This window comes from Melanerpes formicivorus, unplaced genomic scaffold, assembly GCF_026170545.1.
Source record: "Melanerpes formicivorus ecotype bairdi unplaced genomic scaffold, bMelFor1.0.p_v2 SCAF_29, whole genome shotgun sequence".
In the NCBI taxonomy this organism is placed as follows: Eukaryota; Metazoa; Chordata; class Aves; order Piciformes; family Picidae; genus Melanerpes; species Melanerpes formicivorus.
Window position 1 is genome coordinate 6,994,690 of NW_027142381.1, and position 14,050 is coordinate 7,008,739.

The window sequence follows — 14,050 nt, forward strand, 5'->3', positions numbered from 1 at the left end:
CCTAAACCTGTCCAGTGTAGGGGAATCCTCTGCTTCCCTTGGGAGATGATTCCAACATCTGATTGTTCCCATATGGAAACATTTTCTTCTGGATTCCAGTCAGAATCTCCCCAGCAGTAACTTGTCCCCATCACCTCTTGTCTTTCCCATGGGACTGCTTGTAAAAAGGGAGTCTCCATCTTCCTGGTAGCCACCTTTTCTGTGCTGGTCCATGCTAATAAGGTCTCCCCTAAGCCTTCTCAAAGCTGAACAAACCCAGGTCTCTCAGCCTCCTCTCATGTTGCACCTCTTGCACTCCTCTGATCATTCTCATGACCCTTTTCTGGACACTTTCCAGCCTGTCCCCATCTTTTTCATACAGCAGGGCTTTCAAGGATGGCAGCTCTGTGGAGAGAAGCTGCTTGTGGCAAGAAGCTGATGCAGCAGCCTGCATTAGTTAGGCATTGTGTCTTTGCTTTTGTGCTGTGTGCAGCTGGAGAAGAAATGCTGGTAACTGAGACCTTGCAAGGGTGTTGGGGGAGCCTTGCTGTAGTAGCAATTGAATTTGTCTCTTGCTGTTATAAAATTGAGAGTAACAGTCTCCCATTGCAGCTGGCTGTAGTTACACTGTAGTAGTGTGGTGTCTTCCCAATTTTGTGGAACTGAAAACCACACTTCTTGATTCACACTCCGGATCTCACCACCTCAGCAACCTCCTTACCCTTACTCTCAAGGGAACGTAGGAAATGGTCATTTACAACTCAAGTACGTGGGGATTTCCTCCATGCAAATTTGCTGTTCAAGAGAACTTTCTGCAGGTGAAAACCATTTGTTTAAGGAAGGTGGCTTGAGACCCTTATTGACCTAAGGTAGTTATCAGGAGTGAGACCTCACCTGGAGTACTGTTTCCAGTTCTGGGGCTTCCAACACAAAGGAGACATGGACTCACTGGAGTGGGTCCAGAGGAGAGAGACAAAGATGTTCAGAGGGCTGGAGCACCTCTCCTACAAAGACAGGCTGGAAGAATTTGGGCTCTTCAGTCTGGAAAGGAAAAGGCTGCCAGGAGTCCTCAGAGCAACATATCTAAAGGGGACCTACAGGAAGCCTGGGGACGGACTGTTTGGAAAGGCTTGTAGTGACAGGGTGAGGGGCAGTGGTCTGAAACTGGAGATGGGGAGGTTTAGGTTGGAAACTGGAGATGGGGAGGTTTAGGTTGGACATGAAGAGGAAGTTTTGCACAATGAGAGGGGTTAAAATATGGAATAGGCTGCCCAGGGATGTGTTTGAGGCCCTGTCCATGGAGACATTCAAGATCGGGCTTGGTGTGGCCCTGGGCAGCCTGACCTAGTTGAAGGTGTCCCTGCTGAGTGCAGGCAGGTTGGACAAGATGACCTTTGGGTGTCCCTTCCAACCCAGCGCTATCTGTAAATTCCCTGAGTTCCAGGATATGGTGGAAAAAGAGGTTCCAGGTTTGACATAAACATCATTTACAATTTTAGGAAAGCTTTGGTTCCCTCTGCATCTCTCCTCGATGAGTAAAATAGCAACAGGCTGTTTGTTTAGGTAGGAAGCTGCTGGGGACAGGGATGATCTTGCTGCAAGTACCAAATAGGAGTTCATTGCCGTCAGAGCCCATAGCAGAGTCACCAAGTCACATTATTAGTCATTGGTTCATTCAGCCAGTCTTTGTTCTCTCTTCCCTGACATAATCACTCTTGTGCATCAATTGCTGGATCCTCTCTTCTCCAGTTTTACTTCAATGAACTTCTTTTTTTGTTGTTGTTTTGGTGAGCCTGTGCCTCGTTTCTCATCCCAGCAGGCTGCATCTCTGTATTTGTACGATCCAGAGCATGCCAAACAACTCTGAGTTAGTCCCCTGTAAAGTAACAAGGAATAAATAAAAGGATTTGCTTGGTATCAGAGCAGCTTGTCTTTTACCGATTGCATGCCAGGAGATAGTTTTATTGCAAGTCGTTTACATATGGCAACAGTGGGCCCAGCTGTCACAGAAAAATGGAACTGATATTTGTGTTCAACATTCCTGTTTCGCTGCCACTAAAACCCGGACAGTATCGATGCGATTGCCCAAGCCCAGCGCTCCGGTCTCTTCAGTGGGACCTGATACGTTGATGTGAGTGAACCCAACTCAAATCTTCCCAGCTAGTCTAGAAAAAGCTTCACCTTTTGTGTGAGACCTGCTGTGGAATTTCACCTTTTGATGTGCAAATGATGCCTTCGGGCTCCTCTGAATGTATCTCTGGCTCCTGCATTTCAAAGCGAGCTGTGGAAGCCTTGTGCAGGGGAATGGCAGCGCTGAGGTCTGTCCCATTTTCCCCTCGTTATCCTGTAATAAATTCAGCTTTGATTTGGGGGTGGGGGGGAGGCTATCAAGCTCCCTTATTGGTCCAGTAAAACACGACTCATTTAAAGGAGACAACGTAGAAGAAAGTTGATGATGATCTGTTTCCCGATGTGACCTCAAAACCCATCAAATAATTAACAGCGGGAGCTGTGTCGTTTGTTCTGCACGTGAAGCAAACCTCCCAACTTATTTAATGCTGCGACTTGGTGCAAAGACTTCAAATTAACTCAGTGCTTCCCCACTCTTCCTTCTTCCCCAATGTTTCTTTGACCTTTTGCTAAAGGATTTCTTTTTCTTCAGCTACAACTTGTGGTGTTCAGACCGTGGACCACTTGAATTGCTCCTCACTTCTTTTGTGTTAAAATAATGGCAATTCTTCCAGGTTTTCCAAGTGTGTAGCAGTTCAGTTCTTGAAGAGATTTCTTTTATTTGTAATTGTTATTATTTTTTTTTGGTGCTGGTTTTAGTTGGAGATCTGTCTGAAAAAAAAATAAATCCTTCAGTGTGAGATGGAGGCTAGAAGCAATTCAGTTATTTGGCATTTTTTTGTCAGTAGTATTTCAGTTTTGAAATCTATTCCAAACCATTTGTGGCAAACAGCAGTAAGGGCACTTCCTTCTATGCACAGAAAAACTGACACAAATTAAGCAGCTGGGGTTTGGAGAAAGATCTAGGAGTTAAGAAGGTTTGTTGTAGGATGACATAAAGTCCCAGTCATTAAAAAAAATAGAAAAATTAATGTAGAATGTTAATGCCTCCAGCCTCTAAAAGCAACCATAGGGAAAGCACCTGCTCTAATAAAGCTGTAGGCCAGCTTCCCCCCTCCTTTCTCCCTCTCCTCTTCCCCCCCTCCTTTCTCCCTCTCCTCTTCCCCCCCTCCTTTCTCCCTCTCCTCTTCCCCCCCTCCTTTCTCCCTCTCCTCTTCCCCCCCTCCTTTCTCCCTCTCCTCTTCCCCCCCCTCCTTTCTCCCTCTCCTCTTCCCCCCCTCCTTTCTCCCTCTCCTCTTCCCCCCCTCCTTTCTCCCTCTCCTCTTCCCCCCCTCCTTTCTCCCTCTCCTCTTCCCCCCCTCCTTTCTCCCTCTCCTCTTCCCCCCCTCCTTTCTCCCTCTCCTCTTCCCCCCCTCCTTTCTCCCTCTCCTCTTCCCCCCCTCCTTTCTCCCTCTCCCTAGTTATTTATTTAGAGCATTATTAGCTCAACATTGCACTTCAGGTGGTCTAAACCCCCTCAAACCCCAGCATTAGATATAGAATAGAATAGACCAGCCCAGGTTGGAAGAGACCTTCAAGATCATCGAGTCCAACCTATCATCCAACACCACCCAACCAACTAAACCATGCAACCAAGCACCCTATCTCCAAGTCTCCTCCTGAACACCTCCAGTGATGGTGACTCCACCACCTCCTTGGGCAGCCCATTCCAGTGGGCAATCACTCTCTCTGTGTAAAACTTCCTCCTAACCTCCAGCCTAAAATGTAACATCATTAATATGTAACATCGTTAACGGCCAAAGCGAGATGCACTGCATTTCAGCCCAGCTCCTTGCATCAGGGATAAATGGGGGGGGTTAATGTAATCTTCTATTATAACTAACAAAAAATGCATTTGAAATTAACTGTGGTTTGTTTTTTTTCAGGGTCCACACATAGCATCAGTTACCCTTGCTGCTTATGAATGTAACTCGGTTAATTTTCCCGAGCCTCCTTACCCGGATCAAATTATCTGCCCTGATGAGGAGACAGCTGAAGGCTCCATCTCTTTATGGGCTATCATCTCAAAAGTCAGGCTGGAGGCCTGCATGTGGGTAAGGTTTGGTTTATACAACTCAAGCAGTTTTCATTTGGGCACTTAATTTCTGTGCCCAGCAATACAGAAATGCTCCTGAATCAGCAAAGTGACGATGGCTTCCACTGCCAAGAGCAACCTGTGTATTTGTTTAGTGCCTTCCTGAGCAGCCTCCTAGCCCTGGAAAATCTTCATGTCCTTTAAAGAGAAATAATAGGCTATTAATGGGCTATCTTTTTACCAGCTGCAGTGTCGATTCCTTTTCTAAATGCCAGCAGAAAACACTCAAGTACTCCAAAGCTGCTGTTGTACAAGGTAAAGTTTCAGGAAGGGTACCAGCATCCCAGATGATCTTGCAGCTGTCAGGTCTTACCCTGCATGCAGTTAAGGAAGAAATAATTGCAAAGATTTTGAGCCTGTGATGAGTGAAGTTGCAGTTACTTATATGAGGACTCAAACCCTCATAGCATAGCTGAGATGTTTTTCTGGGTTGCCTCAATAAATTGGATTAAATAAGGGAGTGCTAAGCTGCACATTTTAATGCATTTTGTTTCTGTTGCTCTGCCTGTTTCCAGCATGGCAAACTTTTCCCTTCAAACAGGAAAAGCAGGTTAGCTTTTAATTGAATCAGGGTCTTAGGAAATGTTGTCACTGGAACTTCCTTTCCATTTTCCTTCTTTTTTCCCCCCTCCCCCCCCCTTCTGTAGCTTTTTATAGAAGTTTGATTTTTTTGAAGGATCTTGGTCAGCTCAGATGCTTTTCTCATTATGTGTAGATTATTTTGCCTTGCAGTTTACACAGATGCAGCTACTGTGAACTGCATGCCAAGTTATTAACTTTATTTTACTCCTGGCTTGTAATGATTGAATTATTAAATTCCTGGTTACCCAATTCAAATGGAGAGAGTGTGCCCAGGCAGCCAAGAGGGTCAATGGCATCCTGGCCTGCATCAGGAACAGTGTGGCCAGCAGGAGCAGGGAGGTCATTCTGCCTCTGTACACTGCACTGGTTAGGTCGCATCTCGAGTACTGTGTCCAGTTCTGGGCCCCTCAGTTTAGGAAGGAGGTTGACTTGCTGGAACGAGTCCAGAGAAGGACAACGAAGTTGGTGAGGGGTTTGGAACACAAGCCCCACGAGGAGAGACTGAGGGAGCTGGGGTTACTTAGCCTGGAGAGGAGAAGACTCAGGGGTGACCTTATTGCTCTCTACAACTACCTGAAGGGAGGTTGTAGACAGGCAGATGTTGGTCTCTTCTCCCAGGCAGCCAGCACCAGAACAAGAGGACACAGTCTTGCCAGGGGATGTTCAGGTTGGATGTTAGGAAGAAGTTCTATACAGAGAGAGTGATTGCTCATTGGAATGGGTTGCCCGGGGACGTGGTGGAGTCACCATCACTGGAGGTGTTCAGGAGGAGACTTGATGGGGTGCTTGGTGCCATGGGTTAGTTGTTTAGGTGGGTTGGATTGGTTGATAGGTTGGACACCATGATCTTGAAGGTCTCTTCCAACCTGGTTTATTCTATGTAACTGTAGCCAGACAGTCCTGAAAATACAGAGTGTCTGATGTCTGCCCTTGTATTCCTTCTGATGATATGGGAGGTTGTTTTGAGATAAGTTTAGTCACTAGGGCTTTTAAAATTATCAGCAGCTGGGTTACTCACAGAAAACTCAGTTAGTTTGTACACATTAAAGACTGAAGCAATGTTTAAAGACTTCAAGTGAGGTGCAGCAGTACCAGAGGCAGAAAAGTAACAGAAAAAGAGGAGACACAGCCCTCTGAGGAAACAAAGTACATCTTAAATTTCCCTCTTTCTCATTAGAGGGCAGAACTGCCTGAGTGCTTGATAAATAACTAAAACTGCAAGTACTTCCAAGGCCATAAATTTAAGATTTCTCTTTATTTTCTTCCTTTTCCCCTGTGCTTATGTTTGTTTAATGCAGACTAGAGTAATAAAAATGGCATTTACAATTAGGTTTCTAGGGTTGCAAAATAGAAATGGAGCTCAGAGTAAACATCCATTGCTTAATCTTCAGCATGCAAAACGACTGAGCTAGGATGAGAATGAAATGGTTCAGAAATGAGTTAATAGAGCTGCAAGCGTTGAAAGCTTGGATCCTTCTGAGAAGCTGTGAGGGAGAACAATTGGTACCTTCAGCCTCTCATTTGAGATGCAGTTTGTGGTTCATGCAAGGGAAAGGAGAAAGGAACAGGACTGAGCTAGAACATTTGTCTCCCTCTCTTACCCTGCTCCTTTCTTTTTGCCTCCCCATTTTCTGTCATGTACCTTTTCACTGAACTCTGGCTCCACTTGCTTTTCCCTCGGGAGCATCCTCTGTCAACCACTGGTGTCTAGTGTAATGTTATGCTTTCTTGGAATGTTTCATGAGTACATAAACATTGCTTGCTAATTTCCTGTAAGCCAAATCAAGTTGGCAATTGCTGCTGCTCCTTGCAGTGTGTTTCTTTTGTCCTAATTCCAGTTCACTTTTTATGGAAGCTGTTGAAGAAACTTACTTTTGATTCTGCCACTGGTAAACCAAGTGTCCACTTCACAGGCAAGCTACAGTGACTTCTAGAAGGTGAATGGGCTGATTTTTGCAAATCAAACTCTTAGAAAATGAAAAATACAAAGCTTTCCTTTTGTTTTCTACTTTCAAACTGAAATTCCTCACCTGGCTTTGAGCAAATGAACTCACAGACCTTTTTTTCCTTTATTGGAAGCAGCAACTTCTAATTAGGTTTAAAAGCTGAAGTTGTGATAAATAGTGGATACATGCAGAAGAAAAGGAAACATTGGATATACACAGATTAGGTAGTGTTGGATGATAGGTTGGACTCAGTGATCTGAAGTCTCTTCCAACCTGGTTTATTCTATTCCATTCCATTCCAATGTGCTCCTAATGCAGGACATGGAGCCCTGTGTGGAACAGGTATAACACCACCCTCAGCCTGTTTCCTTTAGGCTTGTAAAGTCAAATGATGTTGAAAGGCTCCAAAGTGACATCATTTTGATGAGTTGGAGGCAGAGAGGAGGGTGGTGCAATGTAAGTTTTCATGTGAAATGAAAGCAGGTCAGTCCCAGCGGGGACTTCGCAGACCTCTGACTCTAGAGCTACCCAGACTAAGGATCCTGGGAGGTTTGAATGTGGGGATTTATCTGCACAAGGGATTTGATTCAGATCACAAAAGCCAACTTAAACCAGGTACAGGTTTTTCCAGAGATTAAAATCACTGCTGGTCCCCTGGGGGTCAGTGATAGCCATTTGTGTTGATAGTGCTAGGAGGATTAAATATCACTGTATCTAAGAAGTTATTAAGTGAAATTAAAATGATGGCTTGGGTTTTTTTTCTTCTTCATTAACCAATCACTATAAAAGTTGGCTCCACCAGTCCTGGCCTGCAGAAGGACTCTCAGAAACAATCTGCTAGGTGTATGCCAGTTTTCACAGCCTTCTGTCCCACAGGGACCAGGAATTCAATAGTGTCCTTCATTTTTAATGTGTTCCAGCTTTTTTTCTGTTTTTCCTTCTATTTTGGGGGGGGGAGAGGGAAGCTTGGGGGTTTTTGTTTTTTACAAGAAATAAGGGGAAAGAATAAAAATGTTTAATTGCTCAGGATTAGGAGAACAGGCAGCCTGTATCCTGACCAGGATGAAATCTGTTTAAAAGACTCTTTCTAGTGGAGCAATTTGCCCATTTTCCTTTTCTTCAATGTATTTGTCTGAAGGAATTTTGATTAGCATTTGCCTTTCCAATTTGCTGTTAGTCCAAGGAATTTCCATGTAAAACTGGCACTGAAATGGTGAAAATGGGTGGCTAATATTCCCCTTAAAAAGTTAAATACTTACTGCTTTGGACCCTTTAATTGCTGTGCTGCTTTTTTTAAATGCACTTAAGCAACCTATCTCCAGCAGACATGAAATCATATGATTGCTTTTTTGTGTGTGTGTGTGGTGGTTGTTGTTGTTGCACTTCTGAAATGTTTTGTAATAATGAGCATGTGACTTATCCAATTTAAAGAAAGTTCATGTCCAGTACATGCATCCAAACCTCTTCCTCCCTTAACAAAATGAAGCCAAGGCAAATTGGCAGAGCTAGGAGAGGCAATGTGACTTTTTGTTGTTGCATCACCCTGAGAACATAACCTCAAGTTAATTTTTCTGAACGCTGTTGCTACTGTTTTCAGGCTTATCTTCCCTCCTGCCAGAAACAGGCAGATTAATGAAGTTCAGCTTGTTGCACTCCTTGAAATTTTTCTTCTGTGGAAAACAAAGGCATAAACATATGAGGCTGTGCACTTACTATGCCTCAACCCAGACATTTAGCAGTATGGGTAAGAGCAGAGGTATTTAAAACCACAACCTGTTGATTTGGAATATCCACAGCAGCTGGAATTCTCCCTTGCTTGCAGCTGCATATAGAGCAGGAACAAAGGAAACTGAAAAGCTTTCACACTGCTTCAAAGGCATAGAAGAGCATTTGTTGCTCAGTGCTGACCCTAGGAGAGAAAAGCCATCTGCATGTCCCTGAGCCGTAGGACTTTTCCAGTGTGGTGCCCAACTATTGTGCTGTTACCTGTCCTATATTTAAACCATTCTGACTTTAGTCCAAGTTCCTGTTTCATTAGCCTCTGTTTATCCATATGTTCAATCTTAGCTGTCTCTTTTCTTTTTTCCCCTTGGTTAAGCTGAAGTTGCATTTACCCACAAGTCTGAAATGAGTCATTTGATGTCCTGAGAAAACAAATATAATTTTCCTGTGGCGAGAAAGCAACCGTGCTTTCATCTTGGCTTCTCTTGGCTTTCTTTATTCCATCCAAAGGAGAGAGAAAACTCAAGATCAAGCTTTGCTTAACCTCATTTTCCTCGCTCATAGCTGCAGTAACACTTGAGCCTGTTTTCTAATAAACACTTGCCCAGAGTCTCATGACTGAACAAGTAAACTACATGACGGCACCGGGGAGGAGTTCCCAGATTATTCTGAAGGCTGCTCAGGAGCACGGGCTGTCACATGCTGGCAAATGTGTCTGGCATCATGTGGTGGGGTGAGATGGCAGCAGTGTGCTGAGTCAGGGATCGTGTGGGTTAGCAGGGCCCCCGGCCTGGCCAGCTCTCCGGCTGCAGCCCGGCAACAAGCTCCAGCCTCCCCACCGCAGCAGGGCAGCTGGCCACTGGCTGCGGAGCTCTGCCAGAGCTGGGCAGTGTGCCACTCGGCAGGGCCCCAGGGATGCACAGATCACATCGTTTTGACCTTGCAGATCACAGCTTGGGAGCCACTGACTTGCAGCATGATAGTCTGTGCTGTGAGAGGAGCTGCAGTTTGCTAAAGGAGGGAAAGGGGGAAAGTGGAGTTTCAAAGGAGCAGCCTTATGTTTGAAATCAGGAGAGATTTGACCTGCTAGATAGGAGCAAACTTCTCAAAGCAGCTGGTCTCATCAGTTCTAATCATTTGAAATGGCCACAGAGACTCTGCATAGCACATGTTTCCTATTGAAGAATAAACAGACAAATAAATCAGAATTATTCTTTTCCCAGGGTGCTGGCACAGCCATTGGAGAGCTGCCTCCATACTTTATGGCGAGGGCGGCTCGACTCTCTGGTGCTGAACCTGATGATGAGGAATACCAGGAATTTGAGGAGATGCTGGAACATGCACAGACTGCACAAGTAAGAACAGTGCAAAACAACAGAATTAATAAAACACAGAACAACTAGAAGGAGTAAATAACCATTGCAATGAAATGGGAATGGGCCAAAAATCAGTTGGTGTGAGTTCACAAGGGACTTCCCAGGGGTGGAAGAAGATCCTCTGCTGGGGAGAGATACCTCTGGTGATGGGAGGACAAGAATGCAGCTTGTTGAAGCACATGAAGTAGTGGAGCCAAAGTGAAATACTGCATTTATTTAGACTTCTAAGAACAGCACAATAAAGGCAGGGAGTAAGTAGGCTAACAGATCAGTGACAGGAGGTGTGCTGCTCCATAATCATTGTTATAGCTGCATTTGAAGCCTTCCTGGATTTGAAGTCAGCTCATCCCCTTCAGATGACATTTGCATGCCTTGCCACTAACACCCTCAGGGGCTAGTGCATGACCCATTCATCAGCCTGAGGAAACATATTTTTCCTGATGTGAAAATGCAACCAAACTGCTCTGAGTCCCTTTTTGTTGCTCTTATCATGTATTCTCTCGACAGATTAAATGCTGCTTTTGTGACAGCATAGTTTGCAACCGATGCTGTGTGTCAGATATTATCATAGTTTTTTTCAGTCAGCTCAGGAGTTTGCATCCTGTTCACATATTTATTGGTGGCCTTGGAAGAAATTAAACCTTTTTCTCTTCAAACTCCTCACCCCTGAATTTCTTTTTGATGATTTTCCTTCTTACCCTGGGTTGTCTGCCACTAAAGTTGAAGTGGGTCATAAGACTGCTATTAAAAACCCAGCAGATGCTATTTACCATGCACTGCTGTCTTCAGACCGTGCTGCCAGGGTGTTTTCTTGATGTAAATATGTACTTTGACTCTTTTTTCCTCCTCTTTGAAAAATGGATGAAGCTTTTCCATGAAAGTAAGTGGTTTGTCTGGAAATACTGAGTGCAATCTAGTAATTCTAACAGTAAACCCTGTGTTTTCTGAGAGCCTCCCTCTACTAGAAAGTTCCAAGGTTGTTTTTTTTCCTGCTGTTATAAATAGTAAATTCTTCTATTTCTTTAAAGATGCAGTGAGGGGAGGGGGGGGAAAGAAAGGCAACCAACCCACCTAGTTTCTTTACTCTGTCATCAGTTTTTACTCTGCAAACTAATCCTTAATTGTATAAAAAAATCAAGTGGTGGTTAAAAGGGGGGAAAAAAAAAAGAGAAAACCAAATACAAGCAGTTTGAATACATGACTGGAGAGCTGAAATGCTATCTGTGTTTACTCTCCCAGCAAATTATATGCGTGTACAGTTGTGGGAGCAGCCAGGGTTGGTTTCCAGAACGCACAGTAAGATTCTTGGGAAGGAAATTTTTGCTAGAGAGCATTTTGTCAGGGCAGGCCAAGAGGCAGGCAGCGCTGTATGGACTGCCCCTAGCAATCAAATGGCATTGTGTAATTCATTAAGCAAAGCGATGGTGTTACTTAGCAGGACTGTTGATTTTATTTTCTTGGCAGTTGGGTTGGGGTTGAAGTTTTATGTTGTTTTGTGGATGGATGGCCAGGAAAAGGAGGGGAAAAAAAAAAACAACAAAGGAGAAGGGGGGGGGGAGGGGGTAAAGAAAGGAAAAAAAAATTCTTTTGAAACTCCACTTGTGGTTTGGTTTCTATAAAACTCTTTTAACATGAGGCTTTGACAATCTGATTAAATTGTATTGCTCTCATAAAACTGACAGCTCCCTTTTTTCCATTTGCTAACGCGATTTCCTTTTGGCTGCTGGCTTCGGTGGTGTTTTCGCTCGATGGCTGTGGGAGACGGGCCTGCCTTTTCCTATGACCCTGAGTAAATCCCCATCTTCAGCAGGGCTTATCACTGCTGCTTCTGAAGTTGCTGTTCACGAGCAGTCATGATGTCTATTTTTAGCCTGCTCAATTACAATTCCTATTACCTACAGCGGCTTCTCCCACTCGCTCCCAAGCGGAGGCTTCGCTGCTTAGGAAAACACAGGGGATGCGACAAGTGTCTCATGCCACCGAGTCCACTGCAGACCTTTGACGTCAAATGACAGGAGCCCTCTTTCAGCAGAAAGGTCTCTCTTCATCCTGCCTTTTTGAGAGGCATGAAAAAGGGTGTGCTAAGAGTTTAAAGAATAGCTTCCCCCCCTCTACTTCTGCTGCGCTGCTCTGTGCCTACAAGGCAAAGCCAAATGGCTTGACGTTTTTGCCTGCGTGTGTGTTGTTTAGAAGGCTTCTTGCTGCTGTTTCTCACAAACAATGGTCATTTGGAGAAACAGATGAGGATCTTCTATGGTGAGAATAGACCAAGAATAAAATACCCAGCCTGAAGGATCAGTTCAGGGGGAATGTGCTTGCTGGCTTGGCACTTCAAAAAACAACAATAAAAAGAGCAACCTAAAAGGACTAAACAGTGTGAAGGTTTAGTGCCCCAGAGTTACACAGAGTGGAGTGGTGTTTGCTTTAAAGAGTCTACTGATGGATTTTCTGTCTCCTTGAGCTAGGTTTGGAGAAAACTCATTAGCCAGCAGACTGTGTGTAAGTCTGCCTTGTACTTTCCATTAGCATGCTTCAGAAAAAGCCCCTCGTGTTTAAGCAGCACTCGACTTCTCCTTTCTGTGTGTTCTCCCTGCGTGTGCACCAGGGAGTTGGTCCCAGTTACATAAAGGGAACGTCAGAGCTGCTCTTGCCTGGTGGCTGCTCTTGTTAACATTGAGTGACTTTGCCCTGGAGTAGGAGTGTGGTTTACAAGCAGGGCTCTTTTCTCAGAGCTCCACACAATGCAGAGCTCAGCATGCTATAGGAACAGAGCAGCTCCATCTGATTTGTTAATATTTAAAGCAGGAGTTAAGAATTAGGAGTGTTTGAAACAGTATCTTAGTTGCTGTTAACTCTCTTCCAGTTGAATTCCATAGCAAAGGAGTTTTTTATCAGAGCTCCCTTTTTAGCCACAGGGAGTATCTCTCAGTGTAGCCCTTCAAACCAACCTCTCAATTAGGGAAAGTGAATCTACTACTTACTGCTGGGGCAGCACATTGGTAATAACACAGTGCAAGCATAGATTTGTACAGTTTCATGTCTGCACACACGTGTGCAGAGGGACTCTTCCACCAGCTCCCTATCTGCTGGCTGCTGAGTATTCTCAGCCCTTCTCTGTCATGCTGAAACTCAAAGCTGACAGGGGTTTCTGGTGAAAATGAAGCTTTTAATGTCTGCTTCCCTCAAGGTACTTGGTGATGATGAATGCTGCGTGGGCCCTTGCTGTATCATGGTACTCCTTACTAAGAGGAGAAAAAGTACTAATATCTCTGCTGTATATCTAATCCTTAACGACTCTAAGTGTTTGGCTTCATTAAGTGGCATATTTTTAAGAACTAATGATTTACCCATCAGGCTTGTGCTTCTGTGTGGGGTTGCTGCAGCCAAATTTCCATGTGAAAATATTTTCTAGTTGCCTATGTTACTATCAGCCACTGCTGTTTGTTTACTTTCTGAACTTGTGTCCTGCTTCTGGAAGAATACAAACTTGCAGAAGGGTTAAATCCATAGAGATGCAGCAGGACTGGTTTGTAGATGATTGAGTGCCATCTGCACACTGAATGTCAGTTGTTGCTGGGACCTGTTTTTGACTCCACTGAACCTTTACTGGTTGTGGTTTGTCTGGCCATCACATGACTTCTCTGAAAATTCCCCCTCCCCTCCATTTCCAGTAAACTGTTTGAACAGGAATGACTCAGACTGAAACCAGCTTCCCTGTAACCACAGGGCTTGTTAAAGAATTTGTCAACGTGGACTCAAGAGGGTTTGTATTAAAGTAAGCTGCAACTGCTTCGGTTGCATTGCGTCAGGAGTTCCACCAAACAGCTTCCTGCTCCCAGAGTCGGCTTCTTGTCTGCAAGGAGTTAAACTGATGAACTTTTGTGATAGTGACAGTTAGCCACATGTTAAACCCATCTTTCCAGCCTTTCTGAAAGGTCTGCTGCCTTCAGCTGGATTGCTTTTCCACATCTTCATGTGGGGTTTCTCTTCGCAGAAGCAGAACAAAGTACGCTTACCACACCCAGCCAGGGCTCCTTGGAGAGCCCAGCGCTGTGTTCTGACATGACACTGTGACTTAACTCAAATGGAATGATTAGGTTCAACTAATAAGCAAAAATGTTACTTAATTAGCAGTGTAAAATAAGGTGGCCAAATTAAAAATTGATCTCTCCTCTGATTAAGCTAGCAGAGCTCGTACCTGATAAGTTCCTGCTTGAAAAGGATAAGTTCCTGCTGGCTTG

General features: G+C 44.4%; 1 protein-coding gene across 2 annotated transcripts in view; it reads left to right on the forward strand.

Annotated features, from left to right (window-relative positions):
• Positions 1–14,050, forward strand: part of VMP1 (vacuole membrane protein 1) — a 74,595-nt gene that overhangs the window by 26,483 nt on the left and 34,062 nt on the right. For both annotated transcript variants that reach the window (XM_068154820.1, XM_068154821.1), the window contains exons 7-8: positions 3,975–4,142; positions 9,657–9,788. In XM_068154820.1, the coding sequence (XP_068010921.1) occupies positions 3,975–4,142; positions 9,657–9,788 (300 nt within the window). The remainder of the gene's footprint in view (positions 1–3,974; positions 4,143–9,656; positions 9,789–14,050) is intronic.